Below are 16,526 nucleotides of genomic sequence, written 5' to 3'. Positions count from 1 at the left end.
GCTGTCAGTCTGTCTGCCTGTCCCTAGGCAATCCCAAAAGCCCCAGTCAGCCATGTACACCTTGTCTGTGGGCCTTGTTGTACATCCCATGCCCATTCGTCTCCCTTGGTGTCCCTGTTCCTACATGACTCGCCTGCCTTGCCCTATGGCTCCTGCCTTTTCCCTTGCCTGCACCTTCTCTCCATTTCCTCCCCTTGTCCCCACCCGTGTTGGCTCCATCATCACCCCAACTGACCATCCCACATCTTCCCAGGCATGGAGCACCTGGAGAACGGGCCCAGCGTTTCCGTGGACTACAACACATCTGACCCACTCATCCGGTGGGACTCCTATGAGAACTTCAACATCCAGCGTGAGGACAGCACAGCGGGCACCTGGGCTGAGCCACCCCTGCCCAGCAAGCACCTGGAGAAAGGTTAGGGCTCATGGGGTGGCTGGTGGCCAAAATGTCCCCATGGGAACTCCCTGCACCCCAGGGAAGGGGATGCTGGTGGGCAGCAGAGCTGGTGGCAGGCGGCCACTGCTGGGAGAAGCATGGCCATGGGATGGGAGAGGAAGATCTCATGGACTTTCTCCCCCTGCTGCGGTGCCAGGGAGCTCAGGCTCTTTTTTGGTGCTTTTGCTCTCAAAGCCCCGTTTGCATGGAGCGGTGTCCAGCCCCGGTTTACGCCCCAGAGCTTTGGGAAACCCAAACCCCAGATCTTTCCGGAGTGAGACCTAACAGGGGGACCATTAGGTCTTTCAGCTCCTTCCTCACTGCACAAGCATGATGGGACGTAGCCGTGCCTCAGTTTCCCCTGGGAGGATGAGGATGCCTCACTGGCCCTGGAGGGTCCGCACCATCTCTCAGAGATGTGAAAAGCCCCTTGAGCACCCATTTGGCTGCCGTGAGTCGGCCGCCCTCGCCCGCTTGGCAGGAACAGGCTGTACTTTTATGTGGAAGGGTGGTGGCCCCTGTCCCAGCGGCGAGGCCACCTGTGGCTGAGCAGATGCCTGAGCTTTCCTGGCCCAGTACAGACAGACGTCCCCAGGCTGGGGACAGCTGCAGTCCCCCATGTCCCTGAAGGTCACCGTCTGCTCCGAGTGGGAGCTGTGGGCAGCCGGGCTCGCTGCAGAGGCTGGGGGCTCTGGGTGCCTGGGGTGGACGAGGGGGTCTCTTGCCCATGTTGGGGACATGGGGCCGGGACCTGGAGTGGCTGCACGGAGCTGGCACGGGCACCTGCCTTGGCACGGGGCAGTAAACAGGCAACTCGTGACGTGCGGGCTCAGCTATGCGGCAGGGAGCTGGGGAGCTGTGGGTCCGGCCCTAAAGGGAGGGGATGTGTGTCCTCACCATGAGCTCAGACCATGGCTCTGCCCCCGCCCCGAGCTGACAGGACTGGCTGGCAGCCCCCTCCTGCCTGCAGAGACCCGAGTGCCTCGGTGCATGTGTGTTCCCCTCTGGCCCCGGGGGCAGAGCTGCTGCACTCCCAGCCCCTCGCAGGGCTGCAGAGGTACCCCAGGGCTCCTCTCCGTCCCCTCTTGGGGGTCTCAATGGGTGTTGGGGCTGCAGAGCTCCCTCCGTGTGCTGACTGGGCTGTCCTCCCTGCAGGGAGGGTGACGCGGAATGAGGGCACCTTGGATTTGCAAACACTGCCCCAGTTTGGGGATAAGCCAGGACTGCCGGGGGGGGGGGCTCGGGGTGCTCCCATCTTCCTCTCTCTGTCGGCACTTTTCCTCTTCTCCAACCCATCCCAGGGTGGGATGGGGACCCCCGTGCCCGGCTGTATGAAGGGGGTCCCTGTTTATGGTTGTTCTCGCCTTATTTGGTCAGGGAATTGCACGCCACATTTTTGGCACCACCGGGCGCGAGTGAGCAGCGGCTGGGGGCGGAGGGGGGTGAGGCTGGCACCAGGACCCACGGCGGGGTGGGATCAGCCGCTGCTCCTTGTCCCTGCCACTGCCCGTCCCCGCCGCTCGGCAAAGGCTCCCCGCAGACTGGCACCCACGGACCGGGCCGACGGGATCGGGATCGCCTGCCCAACGGTGGGTCCCCGCCGCGCCGCGTCTCTGTCAGCCGCAGCCGCTCTCGGTGGAGGTGGATGCCCTTTCTCTGGCAGCTTTGCCTCAGCATGAGGCACCCTTCTGGCCTGGGGGGGGGGGGGGGGGTGTGCCTGACAGGGTAGGGTGACCCTGTGGGACCCCAAAGCTGGATGGGGAGGTGGATGGTTGGAGATGGTGCCTGTTCTGGTGTTTCCCCTGCCTCCGCTGTGCTTATCCATGGGGGCTTGGGGAAGGGGAAACTGAGTCGCAGTAGGATTGCTGGCTAACCAAGCTTGCCCAGGGCAGAGGGCGTGAAAGGGGGATCTGAACCCCCACATCTTGCTCTCTGGCTGAGGGGACCCAGCTGGAGCAAAACACAGGCTGGCCCTGTCAGGGAGCTCACCCTCCTGCCTTACCCAGGCAGTGTCCCTGCTGCTCACCAGGCTCGGGCTGCCCTGTGGTCCTTAGTGAGAGTGGGGTGCACTGGGATAACCCCACAGCCCCATCCCGTTGCCTGTCATCCATCTCTGCATGGCATGAGGGAGGCAAGCGGCTCTGCCTGCCCTCCTTCCTCATCCTCTAAGGGGCTTTTGGGTTGGTGCCGGCTGCGTGGCAGGTTCCTGCTGAAGTCCTCATAGCTGTCGGTTGGCTCAGAAGGTGTTTGAAGGCTGAAGGGTGGTGGTGGGGCTCTTCTTCCTTTGGCTATTTTGGAGGTTCAGATGTTCTTTATCCAGGGTGGGTGAAGGTTGCTTTGCCAGAACGATGGTGGCTCTCCCGGGGGGGCCAGGCTGGCTCCAGGGAGGCAGGAGGAGACCTGTGGCTGGGTACGGCACTGCTGGGTTTGCAGCTGGTTGGAGGATCGCCACAGAGAAATTTCTGGGGTGCCACAGAGGCAGGTGGGCAAATCTGGATGGGGAACATTTATGGCCTGGTTTGGTTTTGCTGAGAAAACCGGTGCTGATGGACAACAGGGTGCTGGGGCTGGCAAGGAGCTGGTGGAGGGGCTGTCCCCAGGGTCTGGAGATGTGACCGTTGTGCCAGGACACCAGGCTCTGCTATCCTAGGGCAGTGTGAGACAATGCGAAAGGGCCAGGCGTGTGTCCCCAGCCCAGCAGCTCCCTGTAACCACCAGCTCTTGGACCCACCCTGCCTGGTCCTGCCGCACCCAGCATCCACCCCCGCTCCCCGCCTCCCACCTCTGTACCATCAGTGACCCCACTGCGGGCTGGCTCTGACCGCTCCCCTCTTTTTATACCAGGGCTGGAAGGGGGGTGGCCAGGGCCTGGCCAAATCCAACATCTGCGGGAGACTTGTTAAATCCCCACCTGAGTCATGGTTCTGGCGTGGGGCTCCCCTGCAGCTCAGCTTCACGGGCAGGGCAGGGCTGGCCGGGGTGGGGAGTAGGATGGGCGTCCCACCACTCTGGGGATGGGAGGTCACAGCAGAGCCTGAACTCCATGTGGAACGGTCGGGGGGTCACAGAGCCCCCTAAATTGAGCTGGAATGCTAATCCTGTACCTTTTAGTGGGGCAGCAAGCCCCTAGATAGGGTCGCTGTTTTCTGCTAGTCCCCCAGGAGGGTGGGCATCTTGTGGGGTACATCTTCCTTAGTGAGGTCAAATCCTGCCCCGCTTCTCCGGGGCTGAGGCTGCCCAGGAGAGCGAGCCAGGCTGTGCAGAGGTGGAGAGCCAAATGGGCCAGGCCAGAGCTGTTAAATCCATCGCCGGAGCTCTCCCCCCGCGGCTGGATCCGTCCCCTGGCCAGGCTCAGCGGGGAGGGGAGCCGCTGGCTCTCCTCTCGCCTTCGCCAGCTGACTAAAGCAGAAGGAATCCGCTTCCCCCTCCCCATCCCGCCCCTCTCTGCTGCTCTCTGCTCCGGCCACGGCAAGGTAAGGGCTTGGCGGGGCAGGCATTTTGGGGGGCAGTGGGGACCTGACTGGGCTGGATGGGGAGTGTGTCCTCTTTGCTTCTGGTTATTCCCCGCGGGAAAAATACTGGAGTATCTATGGGCTTGGCTAGACATTTCGGCTGGAGCACGGCTGCTCCCAGAGCAGGGTCTGTCCTCTGACCTGGTATTTGGGTTTGTGATGGGGGGGGAGGTGATGGGGTTTGGCCCCGCTGGGACTGGGAACCAGGCAGGGCTGAGATGCAGGGAGAGAGGGACTGGCTGGTGGATGCTCAGCCCCTTCTCTTCCCCCTTTAAATCGTCCTTGAAGTTAGAACCTGCTGGAGTGTGTGTTCGTGGGGCTGGGGCTGTCCCCGGGAGGCTGGGCTGGAGCAGGGAGCTCTTGGCCTGCTCTCCTGTGGGCTGCCTGCAGCTGTGCAGCCAGGGAAAAAAATAAAAAGGCAGAGAGGCGAGCAAACCTCGGAGGTTTTGGGAGGATGCTGACTTGGCGTGTGCCACTATCTGGGAGCAAACAGAGCTGTGAGTCAGGGGGCCGGCTGGAAACGCTGCTCTCATCCCCTGCCGTCATCCACGGGGGTGTGGGAAACACACAATTTGGGGGGATTAGAGTGGAGGGAGCCTCGCGTTTTGCTGAGTATGTTGGATCAGTTGAGGAGCAAAGACGAGCAGGGGTTCAAGCAGGGGCTGGACACGGGGTGGGCTTGCTGTCACCTGGACCAGAGAATTGTCAGCACCATCCCATCACGGATTTTACCTGGGATGGAGCAGCGTGGCTGCAGGCGGCTTTGGGGTGGATGGGATTTGTGTCGTGCCTCCTGCTACAGGTCATGACAGCACGTGCCATCCTGAAACCGGTGCTGGTGTGTCTACACCATGCTGCGGAGCTGGCAGGGCAGGGAAAGTGGGTTGTGAAAACAGGTCAGGTTTGGTGCTGGTGGGGTTGGACCTTGGCAGGTTTCCACTCCTCTTTGGCTGCGTATTTATTTAAGATGGAGAAACTCAAGTCTCTGGCAAGACATTGGGGTTTGCAGACCCGGCTGGGTCACAGCATCATGCATGTCCTGAAAGGACATCCCCACCCCAAATGTGTCACTGCTTTTTGGGGACAGGTGTGACGTGTGCACACAGCAGCCAGGCAGGGCTGAGGGGTCTCAAACTGGGGGAGTCATCCAGTGGGGTGATGCTCGGCACCCGGTGTGGGGAGGGTAGGCTGGCTGTCCAGCTGTCCGTCTGTCTGTTGTGCCTAGGAAACAGTTAATGCAGCACAGCCCTGCCTGTGGAGGAAGTAGTTAATATTCATAGCTAGGAGCTGTCTGTCCTGCTGTCCTCCCTCCGCGGCTCTCACCCTCCCCGAACCTCGCTGGGGTTAACCTGGGCTGGGGCTTCGGCTTGGGCGGCCCCCAACCCGCCTTCCCCAGCCTCTCCCCTTCCCCTCCCGCTCGTCCCTGTGTGGTCCGGGGTGGAGGGGAGCACGACAGCACCTCCTCTCCTCCTGCCCAGCTCCTGCCTCTGCCGCCTTCATCTCCTCCATCCTCCCCTCCGGCACCCTGTGTCCGTGGGGGTGCCCCTTGCTCTGGGGGTACCCCGTGTCCCAGCCCCCCCGGCGCCCCACTGCCGTCGGGGTGCCCCTCTCGCTGGCCCCGCGGGACACGGCACTGAGGTGGGAGTAGCTCCCTCCGCGAGAGGAAAAGCAAAGCCAAAGGGACAAACGCCAACCAAAGCCAGCTCCGGCTGTCGGCTCCTGTCCTGGACGGACACACGGAGCTGGCCACGGACGCTCTTCGAGCTGCCACCGCACCAGGTCCCCCTGGAGGGCTGTGGTGCTGGAAGGGGTGAAGGAAAGGGATTTTGCTGCCCACTACTCCTCTTCGCCTGGGATCTTTTCTTCCCTGTCCCCTTTGGTAAGTCCTGACTTCAGTTTTCTTTGAGATGGATGGGGGAAAGGGCTGGGGGTGGGTGAGGAATTCATGGCTGTGGTGACCCACGCCTCGGGGGCTGAGGTTACTTCTTGCCATCATATCTGATCCCAGGATGAAACCAGAGCTCCGGGACTGAGCTCTTCCCCATGGGACTCAGCCCGCATCCTTCATCCTACAAAGGGTGCTGATGCTCCAGAGGTGCCCTGGGGCCAGGGCTTTGGGTGGTGGAGAGCGGAGGCAGCAGGTGGGATGCTGCTGGGGGCAGGACCAGGGAAGGCACAGTGGTGCCCCAGACTTATCCTGCACTGGTGCAGAGCTCCGGCCAGGATTTGTGCTGGTGCACAGTGCTGTATGGTGCATCCCACTAGACATGAGGCAGATGGCTGGGATTTTGGTGACGTGAGCTGATCCCCCTTCCCATTGCAACGTGTACCCTGGACCAGTTTTTCTCCTGGGCATAGTCGCAGGGTGCTGGGGAGGGAGAGGAGAGCGCGTTGCCCCGCTGGGGCAGTGAGCCTGGCAGCTGGGGTAGGACCAGGCTGGGCTCAGCGCTTCCCCCAGCCGCCTCGATACAGCCGGAGCAGATGGAGCCAGAGCAGAGAGAGTCGGAGCAGAGCTGTGTCCAGGGCTGAGCCCTGGGCAAACCCAACCCACGCTGGGATGGCACAGCCTGCCACGCTGTAGCTGCTCTGACCTTCAGGGACGAAATCTGACCTTGCTGGGAGCTGCAAACGCTTTGCAAATGGGAACCTGGGAGCCTGCTGATCTGGGTACTGCTACTTTGGCTAAAGCAGCATGTCCACTTTTTCCTTCCTCTTTTTTGGGGGGATTTTATTCAACTTCTCAGGTGACAAGTGAAAGGTGGTCATATCAGTGATAGCATGGCGCAGGGATGGTGGAGGTTGCCTGGGAGTGGTGGGAAATAGCAGGATTTGGCTCTTGGCATCTGAGCCTAAGGGGATGAGTGGGGATGAGGACAGAATGGGCAATCAGGTGTGGGGCAGAGCAGCTGTGGGATGAGGGCTTGGCTGATGGTGGAGGTGTCACGGCCCCTTCTGTGCTTTGCTACCTTGGTACTGCTCTTGGGGTGGGGGCCACCAGACCCTCCATGTCCCTGCCTGGCCAGAAGGTCCAGGGGAGGTGGGATGGGGCACCTGGGGGGCTTTCTGGCTCTGCTGTGAACCACATTGTTCCCCGTCCTGACCCCGCTTCAAGACGTTTCTCCCAGCCCTGGGGTGGTGTCCAGCCCACAGTCTAATTAAAGCTTTTCTCAGCTATTTTCTCCCTTGGCGCCACGTGCTTTCATTTATATTTATTTATTCCTTTTTCCTTTCTATTCCCCTGCCCTATTTATCCCAGCCCCCACTGTAGCTCTTGCCCTGTTTCCTGGGACCAGCCAGCACCCATCGCTGCCGTCAGACAGGAGGGCTGGGCCTTTTCCCTGGCTCCAAGCGATGTCTCAGCCTCTCTAGAGACACTGGCCCTGGACATGCTGCTTTTTCCTTTCTCCCTCCACTGGGAGGGATTCCCTCCATCTCTCCCCCTTTTCCCCTGTATGGGAGGTGTTGCAGAGGCAATCTCTGCTGGTTTCTGGATATACTAGCTGGATGAAGGAGCTCTGAGTCTCACAGAGAAATCGTGGACCCCCATCCTTATCCTTTCCTGCACTGAGTGCCTGGAGAGGACCTTGCTGTGTGGTCCTGGGGCATCTTCAAGCCAAGGGGGGGCTTTATGGCTCGGCTGCCTCCTTGGGATGCTGCTGGTGGGGATTCGGGAGTGGAAAATGAGCGGTGAGGAAGGGGCCCTGACTCGGTAGGACTCGTGCTGGGTGTTATTGCCCCCCTCTGCTTTACAGTGAGGCGGGTGGGAGCTGTGGGAGCTGCTGGGGCGCGGGTGCGGCAGAGTGGGACTGGTTAAGCCGTCCCCGGCTCAGGGCTGGCTTTCGGAAGTGTTTTGCTCACAGATAGGAGCGCTCTGATTTCACACTATCGCGTTAGGGCCGTCTTCCGTCCCTGAGTCAGCCGCCTGGCCCCCTGCCAAGGAAGAGTCATTTTTTCCTCCAAAAGAAAGTGTTTAACACTGCTCGCGGGCCCTTCCAGGAAACCTCGGCAGGGAGCTGGAAAAACAAGAGTCTGCAGCCCGGCTGGTGCCGTGCACGCTCTGGCGGGTAGAACGTGGCTTGGGGGCCATTCCCATTGCCATCTCAGTGGCCAAGGTCCCTCTGTGCTCCCAAAATCTGGCCACCCCATTTAAAAAGGTTTAAAAGGTGCAGCTTGTTGTGGTGTTGGGGCTGCTGGGGGTGGTGGGAGCTGAGAAGCTTGGAGCTGGGGTGCAAGGTTGCTGGTGGTGATGCTGCCATGCCCTGGCTGCCCCCCAGCCTTTTTGGGCTGTGAAGCGGAGCCGGCTGCTCGCACCAGCCTTGAATTGTGGTCCCAGGGCACTCGGTGCCTCCCTGGGGAGGAGATGCTGCATGTTTGAGGTTGGGCAGAGGCACTGCCAGTGCAGGAGCTTCAGGGCAGCGTCCAGCTGTGAGGAAAGCTCTGGGGCAGATCCACCTGGCCTGAGAGAGAGAAGGGGAAAGGCAGAAAGGGTGGGAGCCTGTCTGTAGCCAGGGAAGAAAATGTCAAGGATGGGTGAGTGGCTGGATCTGTGGGATCAGCCCGTCATCTGGGAGGAGAGTGGGCAGGGAGAGGGAAGGTGGGTCCATGGTTCATCTGTCTTTCACCTGTGGGCTGAGTACATCCATCCAGCTGGAGACACGTAGAGCTGCACGGCCAGATCCTGACCGCCTCCACCTGTCCTCCTACAGCATCTCCCCCAACCTCCCCGTTTGCCTCCCCGGTGCTGCGTGGCCCTTTGGGGCTGGCTGAGCCCTGTGGAGGGGTGATGGCCGACTGTGTGGGCAGCCCTGGCCCTTGCCAGCCACGGAGGGGAACTGACAGGAATGATGCCTGGAACCAGGGGGAGGATATTTGGTGAATCCCAGCGGAGCAGGTGGTGGTTGCAGGGCAGGGCAGGACGGCGTGCAGAGCTGGGGGCCATGGGGGCATGAGGATGGGGGGGTGGGGGGGGGGCGGTCTGGCTCCGGTGTCTCTGCATGGTGGCGCCCGTGGGATTGCGGAGGGTGCCGAGGAGACGGCGATGCTGGTCATTAAGCGTTTCGGCGGCATGGAAGAGATCGAAACCACCGGCTAATGGGACCCATTAGCTCCGTGCAGAGAGCCAGCAATTGATCTGGGGTCTCGTGTTCGTTTCTCCCCTTGCAGAGGTTGGGCACACGCAAGGGCCCCTGGACGGGAGCCTCTACGCTAAAGTGAAGAAGAAAGACTCCCTCCACGGCAGCACCGGTGCCATCAACACCGCCCGCCTCCCGCTCTCGGCAACACCCAACCACGTTGAGCACACGCTCTCGGTGAGCAGCGACTCGGGCAACTCCACTGCCTCCACCAAGACTGACCGGACCGATGAGCCGGGGGTGCCCGGGGTCCCCGGCGGCCAGGCGGTGCTGAGCCCCGAGGAGAAGCGGGAGTTGGATCGTCTCCTTGTTGGCTTCGGCTTGGAGAGCGCGCCGCCCATGCACAACCACGTGCCCGGCCCTGTGCCGGCGCGCCTGCCCGCCGTGCCGGGCCGCCACGTCGTGCCGGCTCAGGTGCACGTCAATGGGAATGCTGCGGCGCTGGTGGCCGAGCGGGAGACAGATATCTTGGATGATGAGCTGCCCAACCAGGATGGGCACAGCGTGGGCAGCCTGGGCACCCTCTCCTCCTTGGACGGCACCACCACCGCCAGCGAGGCCGGCTACCAGGAGGCGCCCAGGGTGGGCAGCCTCTCCTCCCTGCCCAACGGCCCATCGAGCTGCAACGGGGCTGAGAAGCTGCTGAAGGAGGGGCTGTATGATGGCGAGCCACTCTCCAACGGCGGCTACCCCTACAACAACCAGAATGCCCTGATGGGCCACCACCTCCGCGACCCGCTGCTTCCTTTGCGGCCCTCGGCATCCACTCAGGACAACCTGGCTGGCTACCCGCAGCGCCCGCCAGGCTCCCACGCCCCAGGCTGGCTCCAGCCCCAGCCGCTGCCCAGTTCCCAGCCCTACCTGTATGGCTATGACCCCCCCGGCGCCTACCGCTCTCGGTCCTTCCCGGCGGTGGACACAGCCAAGTACGACGCGAACCCAGCGCTGCCCCAGGCCCCGGCTCGCAGCACCAGCAGCCGGGAGGCCGTGCAGAGGGGCTTGAATTCCTGGCAGCAGCAAGGAGGGAGCCGGCCGCCTTCCCGGCTGCAGGAGGGTGGCATGGAGAGCCACAGCCCCAGCGTCTCCAGCTGCAGCCCCCAGCCCAGCCCACTGCAGCCAGTGCCCCCGCACAGCCACAGTATGCCCGAGTTCCCCCGGGCACCCTCCCGCCGGGAGATCGAGCAGTCCATTGAAGCCCTCGATGTCCTCATGCTGGACCTCGCACCCACCGTCCACAAGTCGCAGAGCGTGCCTGCTGCCTCCCGCCAGGACAAGCCGGCAGGACCCCTGCTCTCCTCCATCTCGGCCCAGCCCATTGCTGGTCTCTATGCCCGGCCAGCTCCACAAGCGGTCCAGCCGAGGTCTTTCGGCACTTCTGTGAGCCCTGTGGTCTCTGAGCCCGGAGGCAAAGCGTATTCTCCCGGGGAGCCGGACTATGGGGTGCATGAGTACCGGGAAACCTATTTGCCCTACAGCTACCAGCCAGCACCGGTGCCAGAGCCGAGGAGCTACAGCCATGCCCCGGCGGGATCACCGATGAGCATCCTCCCGCTCAGCACCTCCTACAGTCCTGTGGGGTCTCAGCAGCTCCTCGTCTCCTCCCCGCCTTCCCCCACCGTCCCAACACAAACCCAGATGCCCTCCAAGGGACCGGAGAGCTATGAAGACCTGTCGAGGTCAGCAGAAGAACCTTTGAATCTGGAGGGCCTGGTGGCCCAAAGGGTGGCAGGTAGGACACTTTGATTCCTTGGGGGGATGGGGGGAACCAGTGTGTCCTGAGAAGGCGGAGCCCGCGGGGCTGGCATGCATGGTGGAGCCGGGGATGGGAGATGTGGCGACTCTTCGTCTGTGCCGGATCTGGGCTTGGGACAGAGCCACCCGCCGTGGGGGCACGCCAGGCAGAGGGGCAGCCTGTGCCGCCCTCCTTTGCTGAGACCCATCCTTGCAGCTTGCTGTTTGCAGCAGCATTGCCCAGAGGTGGGGAAAATGGGTGGCAGAGGGCGTTGGGTCCCCCCATCCTCACCTCTTTGGGGTATGGGACTGGTCTGTCCACTGCAGTAGGGCCACTTACTCAATCCTGGGAGGATTTCTCCCTTTCAGGGAGAATATGGCCCTGTTTGAGAAGATGTTTTCAGCTCTGGCTGAGGGTGTCTAGCCTGGACCCCGCCTTGGACATGATACTTTCCCTGCCTGGAGTGTGGTGTAAGGTCTCAGTGGAGCACTTGCCTTGTGTTAAATGTAGCTGGGCTCCTCCCTGATTTCAGCCCCCACTTTCCTCCCGGCGTGATGGACTTGTTGCTTGGACCTCCTCCTTGGGCGTCTGGGGTGCTGCTGGAGAGTAGGGGCCAGGGTGCAGACTGGCAGCAGCTTTTCTGCTCTGGTGGCCCAGCCAGCTTGGCCCCAGGTGGTTTGAAGCTTGACCTGGCCTTGAGTCCCTTGAGTCAGGGATTGGAAAGGCATTTCTCAGCCCTGCCAGAGGGGTTTGGTGCAGTGCTTGGCTGGGTGTAGAGCCGAGCATCGGTGCTGTGGCTAGATGAAGGCATTTGCTCTGTGCCACAGAGGGGAAACCACATCCTCTGACTCCCTGTCCTCCCATGGCTCTGGCTCGGGAGCTCTGGGGACACAGAGGGTCCCAGCCCCCTGGAAAGGAGGTGCCGTGGCCCTGCGGCAGGGTGGGTGCCCTCCCTCCCCGCTGCTTCGGTTGCAGTTGTTGAATTGTGGAGCGACATTTGGGAAGGGTTTGGGGCTGCGGCCAGGCTGGGGGCCAGCTCGTGACGCCGGGGCTTGGCAGCTCCGTCCCTTCCATCTCTGCGCTCAGTCCAGAAACTCGCCCGGCATTAGAAGGAGGGGGGAAAAGGCTTGGCTGGAAAAATCCAACAGCACCAACCTCCCAGGCGTGGAGGCTGAGTCACAGTGGCACTGGATCAGGGGGCACGAGGGGTGCCAATGGCAGGGAGAGAGACAGGGGTGAGTGGCATAGGTGTTGGGGACAATTTGTATCCATCTGAACCCAACCTCGGTCATTCAGGCCAGATCCACAGAGGGACCCAGGGCTCGTGCAGACGGTTTAAACAAACCCAAGGACAAGTGTATACCCAAACCATGCTCTGTGTCTGGACTGAATATTATAAAGAACAGATCTGTGTTCTTGGTGCAAACTGTGGTGGGGGAAAAATGGGGTGGAAAAGAAGAGAGCCCTCAGGAGAGGAGGAACAGTATTTGCAGTGGATGGGAAATGGATGTTGGGGTCTACCCAAAAACCCATCCCCCCAACCCTGGGGTCAGGTGCTCAAGGCTGGATTGGGGTCACTCTCATCCCCCCTGCGGCCACTGGGCTTCCTGGGGGAGGAGAGGTGTCCTGGGGACGGTCCCCAGCCCACGGCCACCTGTCCCCGCTGGAGCCGGGCCGTCTGTGCCGAGGCAGGGACAGCGCAGGCGGGTGGCCTGACCTACGGCGGGAACGAGGTGTCCAGAAGCCAGTGCTGGGAGGGGACGTCTGATGGGGACGGTGGGGCGTGGATGTGTTTGTATTCATTCCCTGCTGCTATAAATTGCCTGCGTGTCCTGGCGCAGCGACGAGGAGCATCTCACACCTCCTCCGTGCCTGCTGGGGGGAGTGCTTCCATTCCCACTTCCCGCTGATGATGGAGGGGAAGAGATGGGACGAGGGCAGCACTGGTGTCCCCAGCACCTCCCCGCAGAGAGGAGCCAGTCCTGCCATCCTTCAAGTACCACTCATGTCCCAGTGAGACATCTGGTGTCATCCCTTCTTGTCCCAGTCCTGGGTATCCCATGCTGAGGATGGACCTGAATGGTGCCATCACCAAGGGGATGGTGATGAGACATTTGTGGTGCTGCACAAAGCCACATGTGGCTGGGAGCCGTCACTGATTTCCCATGTTGGTTTAAGTGGTGCCTGGAGCCAGGCGATCTGTGTCAAGGGGAAGCAGCTCCAAGGAGGGTCTGAGCTCCCTTGGACCCTGAGCGACCCTGGGCTCATCTGTTGGAGCCCAACTAATATTTTCTCTTGTTTTCTCTCTCTCTCTCCCCCTATTGTATCTTGTGACATTTGTCCTGTCTGCCCCTTCCTCTCCCCATGGGGGACTGTGTCTGTCCCCTGTGACTTCCCACCCTCCCTGCACTCCCCATCCTGGTACGCTGGCAGAGTACAACGCCAGGCTCAGGGACCTCAACAAGAGCACCAAAGCCCCCCGTCCTCCTCTGAACCAGCAACGGTCCTTCTCCGGTTTGTTCATTCCACCTCCCTCCTTCCTTGTCCCCAACCTTCCCCATCCATCCTTCTTCTTCCCTCCCCTCTATTTTTCCCTCTCATCCTTCCTTCCTTTTCCCTCCTGCTCTCTCCTTCCTCCCCTATCCCTGCATGCTGAGTGCTCCGTGTGTTGCATGGGTGTGGGATGGAGGGAGGCTCGGGAGACCCTACCCATGCAGGATCAATCCCCTTTCTCAGCAGACCAATGCTTAGGACCCCCCTTAACCTCCTCCAGTGATGGGGGAGCCCCTGACCCTTGGTAAGAGACTCCCCCACCCACAATTGGTTTTGCATCTCATCCAAGCCTGGCACTACTCTGTGGTGGGGTTTCATTGCTGGGCCAGATCTGGACCCTCGCTCCAGCCCCTCCAAGCTTTGCCCTGACTGTGGCTCACCCTGCAGGGAAGCAAGGTTTGGGATGCAGCTTCACAGACCCTCACATCAGCCAGTTCTTGGCCTGGCAGGGTCTCACCTGCCTCCATTCGGGCATCCCCATGGGTCTGTCTGCAGCCGGGGGATGTGGAGGCTGGATTTTAGGTGACGTGACTTTTGCTTCTTTGGAGGTGAGTCTCTGCTGGGCAATGGGTGCTGGGGACCCACCTGGTGCTTGGTTTGTCCGAAGGCAAGCAGGAGGAGGGGGATGGAGAGGGGCTGGGGGCAAAGAGCTGGCTGGGGAGTCACCAGCTTTCTGGGTGACTTTTCTCTCTCTGCTGGCACCTTGGGTTTCTCCCGAGGAGGACCAAAGAGGTTTGAACCCTTTCAGTCCTTGGCTTTTATCGTGCCCATTTGTGAGATCAGGCTGGGAGGCAGGGAGCTGTGGCTGTAGCTGTGTCTGTGCCTGGTGGAATGGGGTGGGATAGGCTCTGGTGGAGAGTGGTACGGGGCAACATCCGCTGATGTTCCTCGAGCAGGCATGGAGTGAGTTTGCATCTCTCTTTTTCCTGGTTGCTGTGTGTCCTTGCCTGGATTTAACTGCTGGGTGCCACATCGGGAGGGCTGTGGGATGCTGCTTCACCCTCTTCACCATGGGGATATTTCCTGGCTCTTGCCTGGCAGTAGCTTCAGCATCTCATGCCCAAAAAGCAGCTGCCTCCTGATTTGGCCTAGAAACATGGCTTCCCAGCCGCAAAACCACCTGGGTTTAAATCCCTCCTGTTTTCTCCTCCTCTGGTTGTTGTGCTCCTGCCTTTCCCCAGCCCTAGAACTGTGCTGAGTTCAAGGGCAGGACTTTGCTGAGGGACGGTTGCTGCTAAGTTAGGGAGTTAAATGAGAAGCAGAAGGGGTGGCAGTGGCAGATGTAGTCAGGGCAAGGGTGGGGAGCGGGGTGCAGGCTGCTGTTCCCCCTTTGAGATAGGGAACCCCCCCTCGCACAGTCAGGCAGAGTATCCTTGGAGGGCCGGTGGTGGTACTGTGGCTAAAGGAGGTTGTATGCCTGCCGAGGGGGGCACGGGGAGTGAGGGAAAGGAGAGTTTGTTTTTCAAGTGTAGTTTCCAGCCCATAAATCACCCAGGGGGTCGGGGGAGCTGTACTCAGAGCCTGGGTTTCCTCCAGGCTTTGCTCCGGGCGCCCGTGAAGTTTCCCACTCTCTGCTCCCGAACAATGAGTCCCTTTTTTTCCCCTCTCCTCCCTCCCCTCCCTGTTCCCCCGGCTGCTTTCCATGTCTGGGGAGTGGAGCAGCCAAAGCCTGGTGAGCTCCTGGGTGTCCCGATGGGCCAGATCCAGCACCCTTCAGCCGGGTGTCACACAGCCCTGGGGATGGGGCAGGGGGTCCCACGCTGCAGCTCTGGGATGGGTACTGACAGCCGGGCTCTGCCGAGATGCTGTTTATGCTTCCCGAATGGAAAATGTAAAGCAATGCAGGCGTGCACGACTCGAGGAGCCAGCAGGGCTTGGTTGCTCACTTTGGGATGCTCCTGGTGATGCTCGTGCAGCGTGCAGGGCACCCCACAGTTCACAAAGTGGAAGGACAAAAAGAAAATATAAGAGTTTGCTTTATTTTTCCCCAATATTTTGTTTCTCCCTATGCTCACAGCTCAGGGCTTCATTCCCTTAAAGCGAAAAGCAGGGCAAAAGATATAGGGTGGCCCTATACGATGCTGCCCATGCCTGCAGGGCAGCTTCCCAGGAACCCTCTCCGTCCCCCTGTCCCCTCCACAGGCCTTTTTAATGGGCGTCCCCTGCGCCGGCGAGCACCTGCAGAAGGGATTGGGAGTTATGTTTCAAAGCTGCTCTTAGTGGAATTTTCCAGGCCGCCTCCGCGGCTGGAGCCGGCCCCGTTGGCTCGCATCCCCCGCCTCGCAGCCCGGCCACCTCTCCCCCCCGAGCTGCGATTTTATTGTTGTTGCCATTCACTGTGCTGATTATTTAGAAATGCACCCAGGCCACCTCCTTCCCTCCCGCGCCCCCGGCCCTTTCCCTGCTCCCAGCCCTTACCCCAGGGCCAGGACAGCTCTGGTGCGGGTGCCGGAGGGGTGAAGAGGGGAGGTCAGTGGGTGCGAGGCGTGAGTCCCGTGTTGAGCCCCAGGGAGCGAGGGGAAGCAGCTGATGGCTGGTTTTCCTCCACCAGCCCGTGGGAAAGGAGTTGGTGTTTGAAAAGTGCATTTCCTGGAGCGTGATGCTGGCCTCTTTTTTTTTTTTTTTTTTTTTTTTTTTTTCTCTTTATCTTTTTTTTTTTTTTTTTCCCAATGTGCTGGCCAAGGATAAGGTGCTCCCCAGCTCTGTGAGAAAGGTGGAGGGGATGGACAGTGCTGTCACCTCAGCTAGAGGGATTGAGACCAGGGGTCATCCCACTGCTGTGTGGGTCCCAGGGAGGAGCAGGAGTCTCGTGGGGGCCTGAGCTGCACGTGCGATGCTCTGTGTGGTTCCCTTACACCAAACCCCGTGCCATCGTCCCTAAGCCCTAATTAACCTCTTTGTCAGGTGAGATGGGGCAGAGAGTATGTTTGGGTCCTGCTGGGAGAGTTGGGGTCGCACCTCTCATCCCATCCACCTCCACACCCCTGCCCTGTGCTGGCTTTGTCCCTATTCCTGGGCTTTATCCCAGTCCACAGGGATCACTAGTGGGATCTACCAGACCCTGCCAGCTGAAAGAAACCCATTCTCCCACAGTGACTTGCTCACTGCCTTCTTCCCCCAGGCTGTGGGCATTGGTGGCTTGTGGTGCTGGGGTCTGGGAT

General features: G+C 60.9%; 1 protein-coding gene across 11 annotated transcripts in view; it reads left to right on the top strand.

Moving 5' to 3' along the window:
- TNS1 (tensin 1) overlaps nt 1-16,526 on the top strand; it is a 69,982-nt gene that overhangs the window by 33,681 nt on the left and 19,775 nt on the right. For 10 of the 11 annotated variants that reach the window (XM_042783849.1, XM_042783851.1, XM_042783857.1 and 7 more), the window contains 2 exons: nt 254-415; nt 9,112-10,809. In XM_042783849.1, coding sequence (XP_042639783.1) covers nt 254-415; nt 9,112-10,809 — 1,860 coding nt within the window. The remainder of the gene's footprint in view (nt 1-253; nt 416-9,111; nt 10,810-16,526) is intronic. The other variant, XM_042783858.1, reaches the window with a different exon arrangement.

Source organism: Tyto alba, unplaced genomic scaffold, assembly GCF_018691265.1.
Source record: "Tyto alba isolate M040663 unplaced genomic scaffold, T.alba_DEE_v4.0 Super-Scaffold_7, whole genome shotgun sequence".
In the NCBI taxonomy this organism is placed as follows: Eukaryota; Metazoa; Chordata; class Aves; order Strigiformes; family Tytonidae; genus Tyto; species Tyto alba.
The sequence above is the reverse complement of the archived record's forward strand: the minus strand, read 5'-3'. Positions and strand labels throughout refer to the sequence as shown.